Source organism: Cynocephalus volans, chromosome 1, assembly GCF_027409185.1.
Source record: "Cynocephalus volans isolate mCynVol1 chromosome 1, mCynVol1.pri, whole genome shotgun sequence".
NCBI lineage: Eukaryota > Metazoa > Chordata > Mammalia > Dermoptera > Cynocephalidae > Cynocephalus > Cynocephalus volans.
In genome coordinates, this window is record NC_084460.1 from 29,150,113 (window position 1) to 29,173,713 (window position 23,601).

The 23,601-nt window shown below is 46.8% G+C and overlaps 1 protein-coding gene across 1 annotated transcript; it reads right to left on the minus strand.

Moving 5' to 3' along the window:
• Window positions 1–780: 780 nt before the first annotated feature.
• SUN5 (Sad1 and UNC84 domain containing 5) lies at window positions 781–22,113 on the minus strand. Its single transcript, XM_063079652.1, has 13 exons — window positions 22,037–22,113; window positions 20,271–20,332; window positions 19,994–20,068; window positions 19,068–19,134; window positions 18,310–18,371; window positions 14,400–14,449; window positions 13,184–13,218; window positions 12,477–12,585; window positions 5,449–5,527; window positions 4,341–4,456; window positions 2,556–2,723; window positions 2,008–2,094; window positions 781–912 (listed from the first exon to the last, which is right to left on the minus strand). The coding sequence occupies exons 1-13, from the start codon at window positions 22,111–22,113 to the stop codon at window positions 781–783; spliced, it is 1,119 nt and encodes a 372-aa protein (XP_062935722.1).
• Window positions 22,114–23,601: the final 1,488 nt, after the last annotated feature.

The following is a 23,601-nucleotide window of genomic DNA, read 5'->3' on the forward strand; positions in this document are numbered from 1 at the left end:
ATTGCCCCATTCTGGGCCCCTGCTTAGAGCCAGAATCACCCTCTCCCAGAGGACTGGGCCTCCTATGAGCTGCCTGGGGCCAGAGGTTGACAGTAGCCTTGGTGATTATTTACCCAGCACCTGTCATGCTCTGTGCTGAGAGCTTCGTGGGCAGAGTTATGGTTGGTACTGGCAGTAGACACAGATTTTTGCACTTCTATAAGCTCTCAAGTACACACTAGAACAGGTGGGACTCAACTATGGCAAAGATTACACAGACAAAATATGAGTGACTGATGTTTGGGGCACAGAAACTTTTACACCTGGAACAACTAAGGTCTGGAGAGGCTGTATGTCCTGCCCAATGTCACACAGTAAGTCATCCACATGATGTTGAAACACTCCACAGTGGACAGGGCAGGGACCTCTCATCTGATACAGCAGCCATAATCCTGTCCCTATTGTACAGATGGAGAGACTGAGGCTCTGAGAGGGTGGGGTCTTGTCCAAGGTCACTTATAGGCTAGGGGTAAGCTGGGTTTGAATCCTGGTGCTGCCGTTTGCTGGCTAGGCCTCCGGCAAGTCACTCTGTTACTTGGAGCCTTCACTGTCCCATCTGTGAAATGGGGCCTCCTGGGGCTATTGTGAAGGTGCCTGGGCACCCAGCATGTGAGTAATGATTGCTAACTGTGGCCTCCGATGTCGAATGCTATCTCACTCTCCCTCTTTGGGGCCAAAAGACACTCAGACTTGGGCTGGGGGTGTCAAGAATAAACTTTAATTTCTCTCAGGGTAGGGGGTCTAGTTAGGCTGCTCTCTGGGTGGGGTCACAGAGCCGTGCACTCGCACGCGGTACAGGCAGGTGAAGTGCGGGTTCCCCCAGTTGCTTGAGATCTTCACCTTGACCAAACTAAAAGCCCGGGCTGGCTGGTTCTGGAAGAGAAAATCAGATATAGGGGCAGCTCACCCACAGCCCCCAATTCTGCCTGTCCAGAGGGGCATTTGGGAGTGGAAGGGAACTCTCCCATTTCACAGGTGGGGAAACAAAGGCCCAGAGAGGGGAATGAACTGTCCCAAGGCCACACAGCAACTTGATATACTCAGGGGGTGGGATGAAAGGTGCTGAGGCCAGAAAGACAGACATACTGTGGTTGGAAAAATGTCCCAGCTTTGGGACCCTGGCAATATATGTTCTGTGGGACACTGGACAAACCACCACCCCTCTCTGGGCCTCAGTTTCCCCCTCTGTAAGATGGGAGTGGTGATGTTTGCTTCCCAGAATTGCTGTCGGCATGAAATGAGATGTTGTGGCTGGACAGCACCTGGCACAGACCAGACATTCTGCAGCACCTGTCCCTTTTTGCCCCTCAGGAGAGAGTGGAGTCTGTGTTTATTACACTCCCTGCCCAGTGTGAAAGGGTGGGGAGGAGTCTTAGCCTTCAAGGTCTCACTGGATAGTTTCAACTTCCAGGAAACTACAGAAGGGGAAACTGAGGCTCCAGAGAGCAAGCAAATGTCCCAAGATCACACAGAATTTGTGGTTGGTCGGAGATTTGGACCAGTATTAGCCTGATTCCCGAGCCTGGACACTTGCCCTGTCAAACCCCATGGCCATTCCAGTAGCACCCCCAATCCCCACTCCTGCTTCTGTCCCCAACTCTCTTCCCTCCAAGCCTCAGTTTCGCCACCTGTGGTTGGATCAGGATGGAGAATGGGCAACCCCTGCCTGATGGGCATCTCTTGCTCAACCTCTGCTGTCCCTGGGACCCGGTGCAGCAAGAGGGCTCCTGAGCAGATCGGGGGAAAAGGAGGACTGCCAGAGGCTGGATGTGTCTCCCCAGAGTCTCGTTCTTGGCTCTGGGCAGTGGCTTCATCTCTCTGAGCCTCAGTATCCTCATCTGTCAAGTGGGTTAGTAATGACTGTGCACCTCTCAGGACTACTGGGGGATGAAGTAGGGTCCCCTGGGTAAAGCCTGCACACAGTGTACATTCAGCAGGTGCTCAATGCAGGCAGCTTTTCTCGAGTACCTGGAGGGGGAACATCTGAATGATGTTTTCTGGCTGAAACTGAAACGACCCCAGGAACACCTCCTCCTTGGGGGAGTTTTCCATGCCCTGTGGAACCAGAACCAAGGAGAAGGTGTCAGATACAAGCAGGGCCCTACCCCTAACCCTATCCCTGCCCTCTCTGGGCGCTGCTCATTGCAGCACGGCATAACGGATGGGGTCTTCTTCTAACTCTGCCATTGACTTGTAGAATTGGAGTGTTTCCCTGACCCCTCTCTGGACCTCATTTTACTGAGAAGGTCCAGATCATTCTCAAAATGGTGGTGAATGGTCTCTGAAGACCATCTAGGCTCTGGAGAGCTTGGGTTGAACTGGAGTAGCTGTTCCATCTGCTTCCCTGAAGGCTGAGATCTGACCCCGGCCCTGGCCCCTGCCAGCCTTCCCCAGACCTCTTCCAGCCCCTCTAGCCTGCATGAGTTGTGCAGACACTGCTGATCCGAGGCCTGGGGTGCCACCATTATGAGGTTGTTCCTTTAGTTAAGCATTGCTCCCTGCCGGGGCATGCTCACGTAGACGACGAAGTCCTTGGGGGCAGTGTCCAGGCTGCCCGACAGTGAGATGGTCTTGGGGATGTGCTGCAGTGTGAGGTTGGACAGGTAGACCTTTTGGGCCAATTGGATGGTCACCTGGCCACGGTCACCCGCGAAGGCCCAGCAGTTGCCAGGTGTCATGTTGGGCTGGAAGAGGCAGGTACAAGGGGGGCTATGCTGGGTGGGTAGGGGGGTTCTTCATCCCATCCCGGCTCCCCTACACTTCCTCAGCCATCCAGGATTGGCCAGTCCTTCCTGTCTACAAAGGTTGGCTAGAGTGTCACCCCCCCCGGAAGCTTCCCTGACTGCCAGCAGCAAGGATGAACTTTCCACTCAGTCCAGAACAGAAAGGGCAGGGCCTCCTTGGGGCCTCCCAGCCCCTAGCCTCTCCCCCTTGGCACCCATTCATTCATTCACTAATTCATCCCTCCCGTCATTCTTGACGTAGTCCCACAATCACCCTACGACTTAGGCCCCATTACTATCCCCATTTTACAGATGAGGAAACTGAGGAACAGAGCAGGGAAATGACTGGTCCATAGCCATGCAGAGCTGGGCAATTTGACCTTGGGGCTTGCCATTAACCACCACAATCTCCTGCTCCATGAAGACAAACAGAGGCCCAGAGAGGGAAAGAAGTTTGGCTGAAACCACACAGCAAAGGTGTTCATTCAGCAGCATCTGAGCTTCTTGGAGACACAGTGTGGATGGTCCTTATTTGGAACAGTAGATGCTAGGACAGGGGGTGCAGGAGGCTGTGAGGGTCAGGGAAGGCCTCCTGGAGGTGCTGGGACCACAGAGAGTAGGAGTTAGCTGGGAAAGTGAGCTGAGGAGACAGGCCCAGTGGAGTCTGACCTGATGACATGGAACTGAAGGGAGCTCGGTCAGGGTAGAGGGGGACGAAGGCCTAGGGCAGAGCTTTGCTGGGCTCGTTTGCACCGCTGCTCCCACCTGCCTGCAGCCAGTGCTGGGCAACCAGGCCTGCACCCTCCCTGGCCTGGGGCTGCCAACCACCCTGCACTCCCTGGCTGTGTGCTTGGCCTGTGCCCCTGTGATCTCCTCTGCCTGGCAGGCCCTCAGCCCTGCTCACTGACTGGTGATGTCCCACTCATCCCTGGCCACCTCCACCAGGAGGCCTCCCCATCCTTGATGAGCAGCCCCAAGTGCTCGATCCTGGAACTCCTTGAGGGTGGGGTCCATGAACGGGTTGCCCATGGCCTTGGCATTGGCCAGTGCTGGCCAGTAGGATGAGAGGCTCAGCTGATGGCTGCTGAATGAAGGCAGTTTCTCTGTGACCTTGCCAAGTCTCTTCCCCTCCTTGGGCCTCAGTTTCTTCCTCTGTGAGGGAGGATTCAGGAAGAGTGAAGAGCTCAGGTTTGAAATCTGGACTTGTCTCATACCAGTGACCAGCTGTGGCTGCAGTCAAGTGAGCTGGCTCTTTGAGCCTGTCTCCTCCTCTGCAAAACGGATATATCAAGGTACATCCCCAGGGTGACCCTGAGGGTTCCCTGACCCTTCAGTCTCGAGGGCTGAGTGGTGGGGCCCCTTCCAGTGCCAAAGCAGGCTGTCCCTGTGCCCTGCACCTACCCTAGTCCCCAGTGGCCCCTGCTATCTGTTTTCGCCTGCAACCTTGCCCCTGTCTGTCTCCTGCTCCTACTTCTAACCCTGCCCCAGGTCCCAGCCCCTCCACTCCCACCCCCAACCTCTGCTTCCAGCTCCTGTCCCTGGACCCTGCCCTGACCACAGCCCTGCCATTCCCCCTGCCTCGAGGATCACGTCAGGGGGCTGTGCATAGTTCCACAGCCGGATCCAGTTCCAGTAGGAGCGCGCCTTTTCGTGGTTGTAGGTCGCTGATGTTTGCTCAAAGTCGATGCTGGCGCCTGTGCAGGAGGTAAGGGGGGTCTCAGCTGAGCAGCCCAGCTTCTGCCTGGCAGAGGGGACCCCACTGCTGGGCACTCACTGTGCGCCAGGCAGGCACTTTAGAGGAGTCACTGGCCGTCTCTGGAACTCAATGTTCTCTGGGGAATGGAAGTCGTACCAGTAACATTGACAGCAGCCACTTTATGGGGCTGCTGTGACACTGAAATGAGCGAGCACACCAGAGTGCTCTTCCAGAAGAGCTTGGCACAGAGTGAGCGCTCGCTGTGACCACCCTTGGGATATGATTATGGCTCTTCTCATACCCATTCTGCAGAGGAGGCAACTCCAGCCTGAGAGGTTGTGAGGCCCAAGGTCACTCGGGGGTTGAGGCTGATGCCCTCGGAGCCCACATTTCATTGAGCCTGAGCTGTCGGTAAGCTGGTCGGTCTGCCTGCGCCTCTGCGGCCACCTCACCTCCTTCCCAGTTGCCTCTCATGTGCTCTTGCTGACTTCCTACAGGGACACTTTCACGTTCGTCCCCTTGGTCTAGAATGCTTTTCCTTCCTCACCAGGTCTCAAGGCAAAAGTCCCCAGCACCCTGAGGCCTCACTCTGCCCAGGTCCCCTCTCCCTCGGTCACCTGCCTTAGTGTTCCCAAAGCACTGGCTCCTGACTGCCAGTCGGCCTGTGTTGGCTGGCTGACGTGGCCAGCCTCCCCCTCCCCCAGGCAGGCTCAGTTCTGTCTTGCTGACCTCTGTGTGTCCAGCACCAGGTCTGGAGAATGGGGATGGGTGAGGGGCAGTGTTGAGAGCCTATGGTCCCTGCACCCCACCCACCTCGCCCCAGCCGCCATCAGAGAAAACAAAATTGTAGCAAGAAAAGCATCAGGGAGCTGAGGTGAGCTCTGAGGATGGACTTCCCAGCAGCAGAGCAGGTACCACACCAGAACTGACCCTCTGAAGAGTTTTGAGGCCACTTGAAGTGGGAAGATGGGGGAGGGGAAGGTCACTTACCAATAGACTTCAGGGCAAAGTCTGGCTTTTCGATATAATCTCCTTGTATCATCTTCATTATTTTCTGGACCATTTTCTGCTGAGAAGGCAGAAAACACAAGCTGTGCACTGGTGTGTTCTTACACACCATGATTCCCATGTGTGTGTCCACACCAGGTGACAGGTGGCTGCAGGACACCTCTTCTCCTTAACAGCTTACACCTGCCTATGGAAGCCCGTGGTTGGCCCCTGCACAGGACTGTCCAGTCACTATACTGTGATGAAGCCTAGGTGACCAAGAGCCACCCCCACCCACTGGGTTTACTGGCTGCTTTCAGGTCCACTGTGACTGGATGTCACATAGGGGACTCAGAGTCTCAATGAGATTAAGGGCAGGGGCTCTGGAGTCAGGCAGACCTTTACTGCTGTGGGGACTCAGGCAAGTTATGCCCCTTTGAGTCTTCCTTTTCTTGTCTCTAAGATGGGGATGATATCATGTTTCCTCCCAGTGTTGTGGAGGGCTGTTGTGAGGACTAGAGAGAAGATCTATAAAGCCCTTACTATGTGCCAGGACTGTTCTCAGCTTCACATATGTCCACTCTTATCCCCTCACAGCACCCTAGGAAGTATGTAGTATTATCACCCCATTTTAAAGATGAGAATACTGAGGCACAAAGGCATAACTTGTTCAAGGTCCCACAGCTACTAAGAGTTTGGTTCCAGAGTTCAGGCTCTTAACCACTACACTCTATTGCCAGGTAAAGACTGCAAAGCGCTGAGCACAGTAGGTGCTCAATAAACACCAGCTATTATTTTTATCAGATTCTTCATACTTGTGGCATGTTCTGTTTTCCAAAAATGGCTGCAACGAGGTCCCCCATTCCATACTTTTCTTTCAATGTGACTTTGACTCTCTTCCCATTGAGAGGAAGGGTCTAAGTTTCCTTCCCACTAATCTGGGCTTGTGATACAGCAGAAGTGATGCTGTGTGACTTCTAGGGCTTAGTTCTACAAGATGATACCACATTACCTGCTTCTCTGGGGATGCTCAGTCTTGGAAGCCAGCCACCAAGTTGTGAGGTAGCCCAGGCTACGTGGAGAGGCCATAGATGGGTGCTTTGGTCAACAGCCCTAACTGAGTTCCTATCTGACAGCCAGACACTTAAGTGAAGACGCCTCCAGATGATTCCAGCCCCAGATATTGAGTCACCCCTAGCCTTCAAGTCTTCCCAGCTGAGTCCCCAGACACCATGGAGCAGAGGCAAATCATCCCTGCTAGGTCCTATCTGAACTGCTGACCCACGGAATCTCTGAACATAGTAAAATGGCTGTTTATACCACTAAGTTCTGGGATGGTTTGTTATGCAGCAGTGGTAATTAGAACAATAGCCAGGCTGTTACAGGGCAATGATTATGATTCTATTTTGTTGAGTTGGAAACTGAGGCTCAGAGAGGTTAATGACCTGCCTGAGGTTACACAGCTCCAAAGGGTAAAATATCCCCAACTCTTGCCTTGTTTGCTGGGCAAATCTCACTCATTCCTCCTCAAAACTGGGTCACCAACTCCAAAAAATTTCCCTGTTGGTTCCCACCCTCTCTCTGCCCCAAGTCTGGATCCATCTCTGGGGTTCATAGATCCTGGGACTGCCTTGAGGGTAGGGATAGGATCTAGTTTATCCCTGATCCTGGATTCTCAGCATAGGGTCAGCACACAGCAGGTGCTTAATGATTGCATACTGACTAGTGTAGCTTTTGGATTCTGCCTTTGTTCAAAGGCAACAAACATTTAGGAAGCACTTACCATATGATAGATATTCTTCTAAGGTTTACATGAATTACCACATTTAATCTTTACAGTAACCTATTTTCTAAATGAGGAAACTGAGACTTCTGGTCAAGATGGTGGAACAGATGCTCCCTAGCGTCACTCTCTCCCACAAATCAACCGATTTAAACTATAAAAACATAACATCAGGTGCATATGGAACAGGGAGATGTCCAGCGGGGGAGGCAGAAGCTCCGTGGAGACCACAAGCCCTGTGGGGCCGCCGTCACACGATCCGGCAGATAGACTTCACCTCCGCCACCCGGCTCCATTCCCAGCCCAGCCCAGTGCGCACAGAGTGGGGAGACGTCCAGCAAGAGTAGAGTGTCTACTCTTGGAGGCTCCGCAGAAACCACACACCCTGTGGGGCCACCACTGCGCGATCCAGCAGGTAGGCTTCACCGCAGGCATCCGGCTCCATTCCCAGCCCAGCCTAGTGCACTCGGAGAAGGGAGACGTCCAGCAGGGGAGGTGGAAACTCCACGGGGACCACACTGCTGCTGCGCAATCCAGCAGCCCGGCCCAATGCGTACGGAGCACAGAGACGTCCAGCAAGGGAGAGAAGCTCCGTAGAGTTCACACACCCTGTGGGGGGGCCGCCGTCTCGCGATCCAGCAGCAGGTAGGCTTCACCGCCGCCACCCAGCTCCATCCCAAGCCTGGCCTAGCGCACAGAGCAGGGAGACATCCTGCAGGGGAAGGGGAAGCTCTGCAGAGACCACACGCTCTGAGGTGCCTCAGTGCATCCCAGCAGCCTGGGCCAGAGTGCACGGAACAGGGAGCAGTCCAGCATGGGAGGTGGAAGCTCAGCAGAGACCACACACCCTGTAGTACCACCCCGTGATCGAGCAGCCTGGCAGAGTCCAAGATGACCAGAGAGGTGGCTCCCCAGAGAGGCCCAAGACCCGAGGCAACCACACACGCAAGGCACTAGTGGCCAACTGAGCAGTCACTGAGGGAGCCATACCAAATTGGCAACCACAGCAGCATCTTAGTCAGTCAATAGTGTCAAACCTGTGGACTGTGAAACCCCCTGCCACAATGAATAAACATCAAAGAAAAGATACCAGAAATACGAAAAATCAAGAAAGTACACCACCAAAGGATAGTAACTCTCAAGCTCTAGATCCTATAGAACAAGAAGCCCTTAAAATGTCTGACAAGGAATTTCGAGTGGTAATTCTAAGGAAACTGAATGAGATACAAGAAAACTCAGCTAGACATCATGATGAAATGAGGAAAAGTATACAGGACCTGAAAGAGGAAAAGTACAAAGAAATCAACGCCCTGAAAAAAAATGTAGCAGAACGTGCCAAACTGAAGAAGTTATTCAGCGAAATAAAAAACACAACGGAGAGTTTAACCAGCAGGCTTGTCGAAGTTGAAGAGAGAATCTCTGAACTTGAAGATGGGCTGTTTGAAATAACACAGGCAGACAAAAAAAAAGAAAAAGAAAAAGAAAAAAGAATAAAAGGCATTGAAGAATATCTGAGAGAGATATCAGACAACCTTAAGGGCTCAAATATCCGAGTCATGGGTATTCCAGAAGGGGAGGAAAAAGGAGAATTCATTGAAAACATATTCAACAAAATAGCGGCAGAAAACTTCCCAGGTATAGGAAAAATCACAGATCTTCAGATCCAGGAAGCTCAACGATCCCCAAACGTATTCAACCCAAAAAGGTCTTTTCCAAGACATGTTATAGTCAAATTGGCAAAACTCAAAGACAAAGAGAGAATCTTAAAACTGCAAGAGAGAAGCATCAAATCGCCTATAAGGGAGCCCCAATCAGGCTAACATCAGACTTTTCATCACAAACCCTAAAAGCCAAAAAGGAATGGGATGATATATTCAAAATACTAAAAGACAGAGATTGTCAGCCAAGAATACTCTACCCTGCAAGGCTATCCTTCCAAAATGAAGGGCAAATAGTATATTTCTCAGACAAACAAAAACTGCGGGAGTTCACACGACCACCCTTACAAGAAATTCTCAAGGGAGTACTGGGTTTGGTTCCTGAAAAATAACTACCACTGCCATAAAAACCCAAGAAAAATCTAAACCCACTAGTATAATAAAAATGGCATTCATGAAGAGAAAACAAGCTAACAAAAACACTATCTACAACCTAAGGAACCAACAAACACAGAAACCAAACAGTAAATCAGAAAGCAAGGAACAAAAGACACCTAAGACAACCAAACAACCAATAAAATGCTAGGAATAAATCAACACCTTTCAGTAACAACTCTTAATGTAAAAGGCTTAAATTCCCCAATCAAAAGACACAGACTGGCTGCCTGGATTAAAAAGGAGGACCCAACTATATGCTGCCTTCAAGAGACCCACCTCACCCATAAAGACTCACATAGACTAAGAGTGAAAGGATGGAAAAAGATTTACCATGCAAACAGAAAAGAAAAACGAGCTGGAGTAGCTATTCTTATATCTGACAAAGTAGACTTTAAACTAAAAACCTTAAAAAGAGGCAATGAGGGACACTACTTAATGATAAAAGGACTGATCCATCAAGAAGACATAACAATCATAAATATGTACGCACCCAATGTTGGAGCAGCCAGATTTATAAAACAAACTCTATTAGACCTAAAGAAGGAAATAGACACTAATACCATAATAGCAGGGGACCTGAACACCCCACTGTCAATATTGGACAGATCATCTAGGCAAAGAATCAGCAGAGAAACACAAGATCTAAACAACACTCTAGACCAACTGGACTTGGCAGATATCTACAGAACATTCCATCCAACAACCTCAGAATATTCATTCTTCTCATCAGCACATGGATCATTCTCCAGGATAGATCACATATTAGGTCACAAATCAAGTCTCAACAAATTCAAAAAGATTGGAATTATCCCATGTATTTTCTCAGACTACAATGGATTAAAACTAGAAATCAATAACAAACAAAATTCTGGAAACTATACAAATGCATGGAAATTAAACAGCATTCTACTTAATGACATATGGGTCCAAGAAGAAATCAAACAGGAAATCAAAAAATTTATTGAAACTAATGAAAATAATGATACATCATACCAAAACCTGTGGGATACTGCAAAAGCAGTATTAAGAGGGAAATTTATTGCATTAAATGCTCACCTCAGAAGAATGGAAAGATGGCAAGTGAACAACCTAACACTTCACCTTAAAGATCTAAATGAGGAAACTGAGACCCAGAGAAGTTAAGTAAATTGACCAGAGTCCTACAGCTAATAAGTGGTGAAGATGGGATTCAAACCCTGACAGAAACCTAGAAGGGAGAGGAAGGGGTACTGGAAACTGGGACTTTGGGACAATGAAAAGTGCAGACAAGTTGTAGAAAGTTTTGCTGAATCTTTCACAGTGAAATCCCTCTTTGTGAACTCTTTTAAAAACTCTCTTTATAAAGGCAGAATAAAGCTTCACATCCTCACAATGCTTAGGAAGAAAGTCCTTCTGAGGAAGGGAGCCCAAAAACAAAACAAGCAAGAGATTAAAGCCTTAGAACAGTGGCTCTCTTTAGTATGTGTCAGGATCACCTGGAGGGCTTGTTGAAACACAAATGGTTTCTTCTCATCCTCAGAGTATCTGACTCAGTAGGTCTGAGTGGGGCCTGTTAATCCGAATTTCTAATGCTTTTCTAGGAGATGCTTATGTTGCAGGCATATGGGCCATACTTTGAATAAATCTATTGCCCTCAAAGGAGTGGTGAATCTACTGAGTATCTAGAACTGCACTTCACCCGGGGGCACTAAACCAATTCTGGGCACAATTAGAAACTGAGAATCCAAGTTTGCCCCTGGCAGAGAAGGCTTCCACTAAGGCCAGAGATTTTGCATTTATGCAGGGCTGAGTGACAAAATTGGAGACTTGAGAGGCCTCAAACATATGGTCAGTCTTTCCCATTAACACGTTTGCCAAATTTTTGAAGCTGCATGGCTAGGAGTCTAAAGAGTTAAGCTGAAAACCTCTGAATAAGTTTTATAAAAATTGCAATCCAGGTCTGTCTAAAGCAGCTCAGTGCATGTCTAGACAGAAGCAGTCAGTCTACGTCATCTTTTTTACAGAGAAAAGGGAACTCTGTCTGGTGGAAGTTATAATTATTTGGAGCATCTGCAGTTCTGTTGCCTACAATGTCTAGAAAACACTAAAAAAATTACTAGCTATGAAGAGGCAAAACCATATGACTGATACCCAAGAGAAAAAACAGAAAATAGGAGACCATAGATGATCTGGATATCAGAGGTAGTAGATAAGGATTTAAAAATAACTGTGATTAATATGTCAAATAAAATAAAGGAAAAGATAGACAACATAGATGAAATATTGGAGAATTTCACCATAGATTAAATTCTATGAAAAAGATCAAATATGTATTCTAGAACTAAATGAAATATCTGAAATTAAGAACCAATTGGGTAGATTAACAGCGGACCGGACAAACAAAACACAGGATGATTAGTGAACCTGAAGAAAGGTCAATAGAAAATATCAAAACTTAAGTACATAGAGAAAAAGTATGAAAAAACAAACAAATGAGGTAATAGCATAATAATCACATGAAACACATTGTAAGGTATAGGATGGAGGTAATTGGAACCCAAGGAGAGGAGAGAGATATGATGGGGAAGAAGCAATATTTTAATAGTTAAAATCTAAGATTTTTCCAAAACTATTGAAAACCATCAACTCACAGATTCAGGAAGCTCAGCAAAATCCCAAGCAGATTATACATAGAACATTAGAGACAAAAAGAGTATTCTACAAGCTCCCAGGGATAAAAAAGCAAACCAAAACGAACAAAACACACACGAAAAAACCAACCCCCCCCCCCCAGAAAAACCCACAAGAAAACAGATCACACTCAAAGTATCAGTAATAAGAGTGCCATTCTTCTTCTCAGTAGCAACAGTGTGAACTAGTACAGTGATGGACTTCCTTCAAAATTCTCAGGAGAAACTATTTCCTCTCTAGAAGTCTATACCAGCCAAACTGTGAATCAAGTGGAAGGGTAGAATAAAAATGTTTTTAAACATACAAGTTTGAAAATATATATATATATATACCTCTTCTTTCACTCTTTTGCAAGAAGTCATTGGGGGATATACTCTCTCAAAACGAGGAATAAAACCAAGAAAGAAGGACTTGGGATAGAGGAAACAGGGAATCGAAGGGAGAAGTTAGGTGTTTGGGGGGCAGAACGGCCAGCATGTCACCTCATCTGACAGGGCTTCCATCTCCTGGAGCTTAGCGATGAGCTGGTTCATGCTACGTCGGAGGTCCTGGATTTCCCCAGTGTGATGTCGCACCTTCTCCTGGTACAACCTTATCAGGAAGGAGTGAGAGAACAAGAACGAACTGATTTATGATGCTGCTATTGTTACCCTCAGATTCTCCCTTCTCTAGTCAGCCCTCAAAGAACTAGATTCAGATTCTTCTATTCTCCTGGGCCCATGCTGGACCCACCCGGCACGTTTTTATCTTTAAAACGTTACTCATTCTTTCCCTTCTGCTTGGACTCTCCTAAAGCCCAGCTCATCCCTTCCAGATATTCCTAAGTATTTTGTCTGCAATTAAGGATGCTGCCACCAGGTGGAGTCTTGTTGGTTAAAATGTCTTCTCAGCTATTATTTACTGAGCGCTGACTATAGGCCAGGAACTATTCAAGACGTTACATTTTCTTTAATGCCCATAAATATCCAAAGCAAAGTGGATGTTATTACTCATCTCATAAATGAGGAGTCAAAGGCTCAAAGAGATAAAGTTACTTGCATAAAGTCAGCAGGTAGGATGTATGGGAGCTAGGATTTAAACCCAGTTTGGTCTGACTACAGAGCCTATATTTTTAGGCAATAAACCACAAATTCTGACTACCGCTCTGGTTTTTAGGTGATAATAGGACTACTCATAAGATTTCTCTTACCTCAAGCTCTGCAGCGGACTATTTATGCTGTTATCCTGTGTTGAGAAAAACAAGGAATCTCTTTCAGAGGGCCGGCCTAACCTGGGCCCAATAGAGCTTTATCCATTCGTTCTCCCACAACCATAAATCCATCCATTTATTCACCTTCCTGTTTACTCTTCCATCCATCCACCCACCTACCATCTATCCAAACTCCAATTTGCTTTCCTTTTTATCCATCCATCCACCCTCCCATCCATCTACTCTCCTTTCTACCACCCTCCCCCATCCATCTATTCTTCCATCTCCCCAATTTCCCCGCCCACATGCCCTCCCATTCATTCACTCTATCTCCTGCACCCACCCTCACATCCATCCATCCATCCATCCATCCATCCATGCATCCATGCATCCATGCATCCATTCGCCCACCCACTCATCTCTCCCAACCTCCCTCCCACCCATGCATTGTTTCATCCATCCATTCTCCCACTTATCCATCATGATCCCATCTGGCTATCCAGTTATTCAACATTGATAGTGGCAACCGTGTGCCTGGCACTGAGCTGGACACTGCTGGGATAAATTAGACCTGGCTCCTTCCTGCAAGGAGCTGTTGGTACATGATTACAGAAAATTGTGGGAGGAAAGAGAGGAATGTAACCGCTTCTGCCTGGGTGTTTCTGAAGCAAGTGACATTTTAGCTGTACCTTGAAGGATAGGAAGGAGTTCATAATGGGGAGAAAAGGGGAGGAAGAGACCAGCCCCTCAAATCCTTTCTCCCTACAGGTCTTCCAAGACTTTTTGCTGTCCTCAAACAGAGAGCTCTGGCCACTGATTTTCTCCTCCTTCCTCCACAGAAACCACAAGGGAAATGGCTGTCATAACATGTAAGCAGAGGAACAAACTGGCTTGAGTAGAGAGGAAAATGTGTTCCCTGTTCTCACCACCTCACTTTAGGTGGGGGCCTTGAGAAAGAACAGAGGGGTCACCTCGGGGGGTGACAGGAGAGCCATCCTGGAGGAGGAACTATTGTTTCTGGTCTTTGAAAGTCACATTTGGCAGGAGAGATGGGATCCAGGTGGGTGGTAGGACAAAGGCAGAGATTTGGATCTAGGATGAATCAGAAACTGATTAGCACCCAGATTTGGTGAGAGTGAGGGGAGTTATGGAGGTGACATTAACTGGATGGGGTGAGAGCAGTCAGCCGTGGGGCCTGCAGAGGGCACACACTCACCTGCCAGACTTCCATTTTCGATGGTATATGCATAGATAACACCCAGAATCCTGTTGGGCCATGAGAATAAGAATGAGCCATTTAACATGGAAGATTAAGAGCCTACACTCTGGAGTTAAGGCATTTGGGTTCAAATCCCAGTTTTGCCACTTACTAGCATGGTGCAAGTTTGGGAGAAGTTACTTAGTCTCTCAATACCTCATTTTCCTCCTCTGTAAAATGGGAATAACAGTAATGTCTACTTCATAATAGCATAAAATCATATATGTAATGTGTGTCAGATAAACCAAATAATCTGTGTCTCCTACTCCTTTCCCAACCCATCCCTACTGGGGATAATTGGTAAAGGGAAGAAACAGGATGGACTCTTTTGCATCTTATAATATCCATGCTGACTGAAATTCTAACACTCAAGCTGTTATTTAAAAGCCTTTAAAACCTCTTTTTTGTTCTTGATAAAACACTTAAACTAGGAATAGAAGGGAACTTTCTCAACCTGATAAAGAGCGTCAATGAAAAATCCACAGCTAACATCATACTTAATGATGAAAGACTACTTTTCCCCTAAGATCAAGAACAAGACAAGAATATCTGCTCATGCCATTTCTACTTAACATTGTACTGGAGGTCCTAGCTGGGTCAATTAGTCAAGAAAAAGAAGTAAAAGGCATCTAGATTATCACACAGAAAACAGTTAAACTGCGTCTATTTGCAAATGACATGATCTTGCATATAGAATTCTAAGGTGTCTAAGATTAGATATCTCTCCCAGTATCATAACTAATAATTGAGTTTAGCAAGGCTTCAGGGTACAAGATCAATATACAAAAATTAATTGTATTTTTGCATACTAGCAATAAACAATCTGAAAATAAAATTAGGAAACAATTCAATTTCCAAAGAATAAAATACGTAGAAATAAATATAACAAAAGGAATGTAAAACTTGTACTCTGAAAATAACAAAACATCTTTATGAGAAATTAAAGAAGATATAGAGATATCCATCAGTAATGGAAAGACAGCAATGTCCATGGATTGGAAGACTTAATCTTGCGAAGGTGACACTACTCCCCAAATTCATCTACAAATCAATGCAATTCCTATCAAAATCCCATTGGTAGTTTTTGCAGAAATGGAAAAATTGATCTTAAAATTTATATGGAAGTGTAAGGGATCCCTAATAATGAAGACAATCTTGAAAAAGAACAAATTCAGAGGATTCACACTTCCAGATTTCAAAACTTACTGCAAAACTACAACAATCAATGCAGGGTAATATCGGCATACAGATAGACATACAGATTAATCAAAAGAATTGAGAGTCCAGAAATAAATCCTCACATTTATGGTGAATTGATTTTCAGTAAGGGTGCTAAGACAATTTAATTGGGCAAAGAATTGTCTTTTCAATAAATAGTCCTGGAATAACTGGATATCCACATTTGAAAGAATAAAGTTTGACCCCCTGTCTCACACCATATACAACATTAACTCAGAAAAGGATCATGGACCTAAATGTAAGAGCTAAAACTATAAAACTCTTAGAAGAAAACATGGGAGTAAGTCTTCGTGACCTTGAGTTAGGTAGTAGTTTCTTAAATATGACACCAAAAGCACAAGCAATGAAAGAAAACATAGATAATGCGGACTGTATCAAAATCTAAAAATTTTGTGTTGCCAAGGACACCACCATGAAAGCAAAAAGACAACCCACAGGATGGGAGAAAATATTTGTATATCATCTATCTGATGAGGGACGTTTATCCAGACTACATAAAAAACTCTTACAGCTCAATAATAAAGAGATAAATAATCCAATCAAAAATGAGCAAAGGATCTGAATATACATTTCTCCAAAGAATATATATGAATGGATAATTAGCCCAGGAGAAGGTGCTCAATGTCATTAATCATTAAGGAAATGCAAATCAAAAGCACAATGCGGTACCACTTCATACCTCCTAGGATGGCTATAGTAAAAAGGACAGATAATAACAAGTATCGGGAAGGATGTGGAGAAAGTGGAAACTTCATACGTTGCTGGTAGAATGGAAATGGTGAAGTCACTTTGGAAAACAGTTTGGCAATTCCTCAAATAGTTAAACATAGAGTCACCACATGACCCAGCAATTCTACTCCTAGGTATATATCCAAGAGAAGTGAAAACATGCATCCACATCCACACGAAAATTGTACAGAATTGTTCATAGCAGCATTATTAGTAATAGCCCCAAAGCAGAAACAATCCTAATACCCATCAACCGATGAGTGAACAGCATCCGGGAAATGCAAATCAAAACCACACTAGATACCATCTCACCCCAGTTAGGATGGCTAAAATCCAAAAGACCCTGAACGATAAATGCTGGCGAGGTTGCGGAGAAAAAGGAACTGTCATACATTGTTGGTGGGACTGCAAAATGGTGCAACCTCTATGGAAAATGGTATGGAGGTTCCTCAAACAACTGCAGATAGATCTGCCATACGACCCAGCTATCCCACTGCTGGGAATATACCCAGAGGAATGGAAATCATCAAGTCGAAGGTATACCTGTTCTCTAGTGTTCATTGCAGCACTCTTTACAATAGCCAAGAGTTGGAGCCAGCCCAAAATGTCCATCATCAGATGAGTGGATATGGAAAATGTGGTACATCTACACAATGGAATACTACTCTGCCATAAAAAAGAATGAAATACTGCCATTTGCAACAACATGGATGGACCTTGAGAGAATTATATTAAGTGAAACAAGTCAGGCACAGAAAGAGAAATATCACATGTTCTCACTTATTGGTGGGAGCTAAACATTAATATATAAATTCACACACACACACACACACACACACACACACAAAAAATAAAACCGGGGGTGGGGAGAAGATATAACAACCACAATTCCTTGAAGTTGATACGACAAGCAAACAGAAAGGACATTGTTGGGGGGGAGGGGGGAGAGGGAGGAGGAAGGGAGGTTTTGGTGATGGGGAGCAATAATCAGCCACAATGGATATCGACATAATAAAATTTAAAAAAAAACAAAACTGATGAGTGAAGAAACAAAATGTGGTATATCCATTCAATGGAATATTTTCAGCTATAGAAAGGGATGAAGTGCTGACACACGCCACAACACGGATGAACTCTGAAAACAATATGCTAAGCGAAAGAAGCCACAAAGACCACGTATTGTTTTATTCATTTATGTGATATGTTCAGACTAGGCACATCCATAGAGACAGAAAATAGATTAGTGGTTGCCTAGGTCTTAGGGGAAGAGAAATGAGAGGTCTGGGGGGGTTTCTTTTTCGGTTGGTGAAAATATTCTGGAATTTGGTAGTGATGATAGATGCACAACCTTGTGAATATACTAAAAACCACTGAATTTTACACTTAAAAGAATAAACTTTATGGTATGTGAAATATATCTCCATAAAGCTTTTATTTTAAACAATCCTATTTGTTGGGTTAAAGCAGGAAAGTTCTCTCGGACTCACTGTTCATTTTCCTGTGAGGAACTAATTCTCCCTCCTTCCCCCATCCCCACCGCCGACTCCAAGGCCAGTATACTTGAGCGCAGAAGGAAGATTCCTTTGCTTGGGAAAGCAAAGCTGTGACATGGGAGGTGGGAACCAGAAAGAGGCAGTAACAATGATTATAACATGGTTTGGGGAGAGCTGTACAGTTTAAAAGCACTTCTTGGTTTTCAAAAAAATTTCTTGATCACCATTTCATTTAATCCTCACAGTAATACCCATTAGAAAGATGGGGAAACTGAGTTGCATAGAGAGGTAGTGTCTTGCCAAGTGTCACATTATCAGTGCCAGAGCTCTTGCTCTTTTTCTCCCCAGGAGGGTTCAGAACCCAGGGATACCTTGACCCGGGACTGGGCAGGGCCCTGGAGACGCACCGAAAGCACAGAGCACCAGGACACCCATCTTCTCCATGAGCTTCTGGCACAGCAGGCTGCATCTGGAAGACAGCAAATCGCGGCAAGGCTGGCAAGCCCCGGCAAGTGCTCAGCCTCCTGCTCCTCACCCCTTTCACTATGTGCACGCTTTGTCCCCTTCCCGCCTCTTTCTGGTGGGCGCATCTCTCAGTGGTCAGCACGGATGTCCTCTCCTCCTGAGACCTCCAGAGTGAACAGTCCACACTCCTAGCTTGGCACTATTGTTGGTGTATGCTTTTCCCACCTGACTGGGAACTCATGAGTGGTGGGGCCAAGTCTGGGCCCAGAGCAGGCATTAAGAAAACGTTTGGCATGCAAACTTTAAATGGATGAATGAGGTGGACGGCTTTGCGGGAATTCAGAGGCGTTTACATGGACATGAAGGGTCAACAGAAAGGAAGGGACAGGCATTCCAGAAAGAAAGGCAGGAAGAGGGGCATGTGCAAAGGGGGGATGTGGCACTAGGAGTGGTGAGTCCAGGGAGTGAGAGCCCTCGCCTGGCTGGCCCAGTGGTTTCATGGCAGGAGGCAGAATGAGGGCAGCTGGAGTAATGGGGAGCCGTGGTGGGTTCTGGGGTGGGGGAGCTGATGAAAGTCAGGTTTGGAAGAGCTTATCTGGTCTGGCTACTAAGGGGAGGTTCAAACCAATGCAGGGGCTGCCACGGTCACCAGCTACCTGTTGCCAGCTCTCATCCCCTCCCCCCACCTGCCCCTGCTCACCTGCAGGTGTTGAACAGAATCTGCTGGGCCTGAGTTCTCAGGAAGGAGGACAGGCGGGTGAACCAGGCTGCAGAGGAGACAGGAGAGCAGTGAGTAGCTGCACTACTTGGTCCCACTACAAGGACTCGCTGACTGTCCTGCGGCCTGGGGAAGACGCTGGAGCTGGGAGACCCTCTTGACTTCCTGGTCAAGTCCAGGACAGTCCTGGGCTCTGCTTATGGCTAAGTGCCAGCTTAAGGTGAGTATAGGTCCTGCGGGTGAGCACTGCTTGCAACTGGCAGTTAAAAGATGCTTCATAGTGACGTAGGAGCACAGAAAGGCTGGAATGTGTGAATGCCCATTCCCAGACACTGGGAGCTTGGCAAGGGCAGGGTCCTTGTCCGGTTCATCTCTGGATGCCCAGTATGGAGCTAGGCAAAAAGCAGGAACTCAGGATGGATGGGAAGGTGAGAGCATACGTGGGTGGATGGAGAACGGAGAAGAGAATGGCCATCTAGCTTGGAAGATGGATGAGTAGGAAGGTGGATAAAAGGATGGGAGAGCTAGAGGATGGATGGATGGACAGAGAGATGGATGGACTGATGACTGGATGGCTGTACCTGTTAACAAATAAAGGTATGGGTGGATTGATGTGTGACTCATGGATGGACGGATGGATGGAAATAGTGGCCAGACTGGTGGCAGAGTAGAGGAAGGCTGGCAGTTGACTCCTTCTCCAAACAGCAAGTCTCCCTCCTACTTCCCATCTCCAACCACCAAAGAGATCCTGGCTGAAATGACACCTCTGACAGGTAGACCTCCAGAGTTCAACCCTTGCAGTCCAGCGCAGGCCTTACCCGTCCCCAGGTCAGCATGGCCTGAGGCTGGACCCTCTCCCCAGGCCCATGTTCACGGCTAAGGGGGTTGGTTCCTCGGTATATACGTACACATACATCCCAGCATGCACTGAGTCAGGCCTAGGGCTGAGGCATTGAAGCGGCTGGGCAACAGGAGGGCATCACCTGCAGAGGACACAGGACTGTCATGTCACTGTCAAGCCAGCCTCTGGAACATGGTGCTTGCAGACACCTGGGGAGTACCCAGAGCTTGGTCCTGCCCCTCACCCCTGTCCCTTGCTGGGTGACTCTGGGTTGCCCACTTGACATCTCGAGCCTCAGCCCCTCAGCTGCCCATGAAGACCCTGGGGTTCCCCTTCCTGCTCACTCAAATTTGGGGATGAATCTTCTGTCAACCTGCAGGTGGTGTTCTGGACACGTTGGTTGATTCTGAGGATGACAAGATCCACAATCGCATTTTATAATTTGCGAGGAACATGATGTTGCCACATTCCTGACTGAGAAACTGAGTTGCTGAGAAGTTTGCCTGAGACCACCAGCTGTGAAGCAAAGATAGACCCAAGTCTGGCTGACCCAAGTCCAGGTCACTATTGAGGAAAGGACTCAGGTGGATGTCACAGGTAGTTGTCACCATGTGCTGGAGGCTGGTAGAAGCCTGAGTGTGTGTGTGTGTATTCCTACCTCCTGTGATTTTAGGCGATCCTCACTGGCTAAAGCCTGCTGTAGTATTCCTGTTCCCCTTGCTGTGGTTGGTTCGAGGACGGGAAGTCTGCAGGGGCGAGGTGGGTGGGGTAGGGGGTGGCTACGAGGTTATGGGACTTGGGGAAAGGTTTTCTCACGGCTAAAATGAGACCCACAGGAAGCAATGCCCACTCTCCTTCCAGCCGAGACAGCCAAATTTCTGCATGGCACTGGGGACTGTGGCAGCCATAATGTGACTGCGAGAGGAGGCTCAAAGGAAAAGCGAGTTGATGGCAGGAATCTGGGTCCTGGTGGCATTGCAGAACCACAGGATTAATGTGTTCTGTAGCCGCGCTCAACTTAGGACCTCTTGGTACATGAGATAAAAAAAATTTCTTTGTTTCTTAAGCAAAGTTCTCCAAACATTTTAAATTATAGCCCCAGTGTTTTTATGTTTCTTTATTAAGAAATTATATATACACAATGGAATACTATTCAGCCATAAAAAAGATTGAAATTCTGCCATTCGCAACAGCATGGATGAATTTGGGCAAAATTATGTTAAGTGAAATAAGCCAGCCACAGAGAGAGAAATATAGCATGTCCTATAGGAAGGAAGGAACGAAGGCCGGCCATAATAACACATTGAACTCTCAGGAGAGGACAAAGCTATGGTTACTAGAGGTGGGAAAGGGAGAGAGAGAGGGGGCTTAGGGAGAGATTGGGTCAGGGGCACAAAGAATGATTATGATTTGTAATAATGAATATGCTAATAACAATGATCTGATTATCACATAGTGTGCACAAATAATGATAGTCAATACTGTACCCTCAAAATATGTATAATCAATTATGCTTCAATAAAAAAAGAAATTATATATATGCCCAATTGTGCTAATATATTATTTACCCTTCTCAAATGTACGGATCTATTTATACATTCCTGAGCAATTTAAATTAAAAGAGAATGAAGTTCTGATCATTTCTTCCCTCACTCTAATGGATTGTTTTGTATGCCCTCTTGGGATATACACCTAGTTTTGGGGGCCCAGAGGCATCATTTTGAGTTGGAATTTCTGTCATCTGAAAGCAGGGGCCTCAGATAAAGATGGCAGAAACACTTGTTTCCTTGCTTGGGATCTGTCTCCTTCCCTAGACTGTGAGCTCCATCAGGGCAGGGAGCATGTCAGGCTGGTGCAACGCTGGCTCCCAGTCCTCCCCCTCCCAGAGCCGGCCATGGGAGGTGCTCAATAGACACATGCTGAAAGGATGGCTGATTTGCCACTTCCTGGCCAGGGACTTTGGGAAAGCTGCTGCCAAACCTCTCCAGCCTCAGTTGCTGCATCTGTAAAGTGCACTTGAAAATGTCTGCTCACCTCCAAGGAGAGGGTAGAGGGGCAGCATTTTATAAACTGGAAACGGCTAGATGAAGGGAGGGGCTGTCATCCTCACCTCCTGACCCTGATGCTGTGGGCCACATCTTCAGATGGGGCACAAGGATCCCTGAGGCTCCTTGAGGTCCGTGGCATTGATTTCCTTCTCTAGGATGAGGGCTGGTGGTGCAGATTTCTGGGAGTAGGTAAAGAGAAAGTGGCTGCTGCTGCTGCCTCTGAGTGTTCCCTGGAAGGTGCCATGTGGAATCTGCCAACGACAAGTGGAGCTGTTGGCACTGTGACCTCACAGAGCAGGTGGGCAGGGGGGCTGCCCAGTCTCCAGCTTGGCCCCAGAACCTCTCCTCAGAGGAAGTCATGTGAGCAACTTTCAATATTTAGGTTGGGGAAATTAGGATGAGGAAACTCCTCAAGACAGGAAGGGCCAAGCCAGGATCTCAGGGGCTGGTCAGGGGCAAGAGCTGGACCCAATAGCCAGACCATGTTCTTCCTTGTTCCCTAGATCCTTTCTGCTCCAAACTTCTGAAATACACCACCTTCTTAGGTTGCATGTCAGTGCGTTTTGTAATGCTGAGATTTTTACTGGTGGATGTTTTGCATAACACAAAATAACGTCCCATGTTGTAGTGGAATGAAATATGTCCGCCCAAAACTCCTTGAAACTTGAGTTGTGTCCTCCAAGTTTTATGTATTAGAAACTGTGACTGTTAAGAGGGTGGGAAATCCTATTATGGTAATTGAAAAGTGGAGCCTTGAAGAGGTGATTGGATTGTAGGACCGTGCAGTAGTGAATGGATTAGAAATGGTGGTCAGGGGCGTGGTTCTGAGTGCTTTAAAAGAAGAGGAGAGTCTGTCTTTCTCTCTCTCTGCTCTCTCTGCTTCCACCACCTCACAATTTGAGACCGTTGGGTCACTGTCGCCACCACCAGATGGACTTTGGACTTCCCAGCCTCAGAAACAGTAAGCAATACATTTCATTTTCTTTAAAAATCACCCAGTTCAATGTACTTTGTTCTAAGCAACAAAAACGGAATAATTGGTACCAGGAGTGGGGTGTTACTTATAACAAATAATTGAAAATGTGGAAGCAGCTTTGGAACTGGGTGTTAGGCAAAGGTTGGAGGAGTCTGGAGGACTCAAAAGAAGACAAAAAGAAGACAAAAGACAAAAAAGGAAAGTTTGGAATGTCTTAGAGACTGGTTACCTGATAGCAAGCAGAAATGCTGATAGAAATATGGACTGTAAAGACCATTCTATGGAAATCTCAGATAGAAATCAGAAGGAGTTTATTGGAAACTGGGGCAAAGATCATCCTTGCTGCCAACTGGCAGGGAACTTGGCTGAGTTGTGTCCATGCCCTAGGACTTTGTGGAAGTTGGAACTTGGGAGTTGTGAACCAGAACATTTGGCAGAAAAAATTTCTAAGCAGCAAAGCATTAAGGAAGCTGCATGGCTACTTGCAATAGCCTATGCTGAGTTATAGTGGCAAAGGAATGATATAAAGCCAAAATTTAAAAGGGACACAGAGTGTAAAAATTTTGAAAATTTGCAGCCTGGCCATGTGGTAGAGAAGCAGAGAGCATGCAATGGTGCAGCCCAGCAAGGTGATCAAGAGAAGGGGAAAAG

What these genes read in the sequence shown, in the direction of transcription:
- SUN5 (XM_063079652.1), bottom strand. Translation starts at nt 22,113, where the DNA reads ATGCCACGGACCTCAAGGAGCCTCAGGGATCCTTGTGCCCCATCTGAA. An exon ending in CTTTGCCCTGAAGTCTATTG is followed by an intron (nt 4,457 to 5,448) that starts GTAAGTGACCTT and finishes CCTCCTGCACAG; the next exon opens with GCGCCAGCATCGACTTTGAG. An exon ending in TTCAGATGTTCCCCCTCCAG is followed by an intron (nt 913 to 2,007) that starts GTACTCGAGAAA and finishes TTTCTCTTCCAG; the next exon opens with AACCAGCCAGCCCGGGCTTT.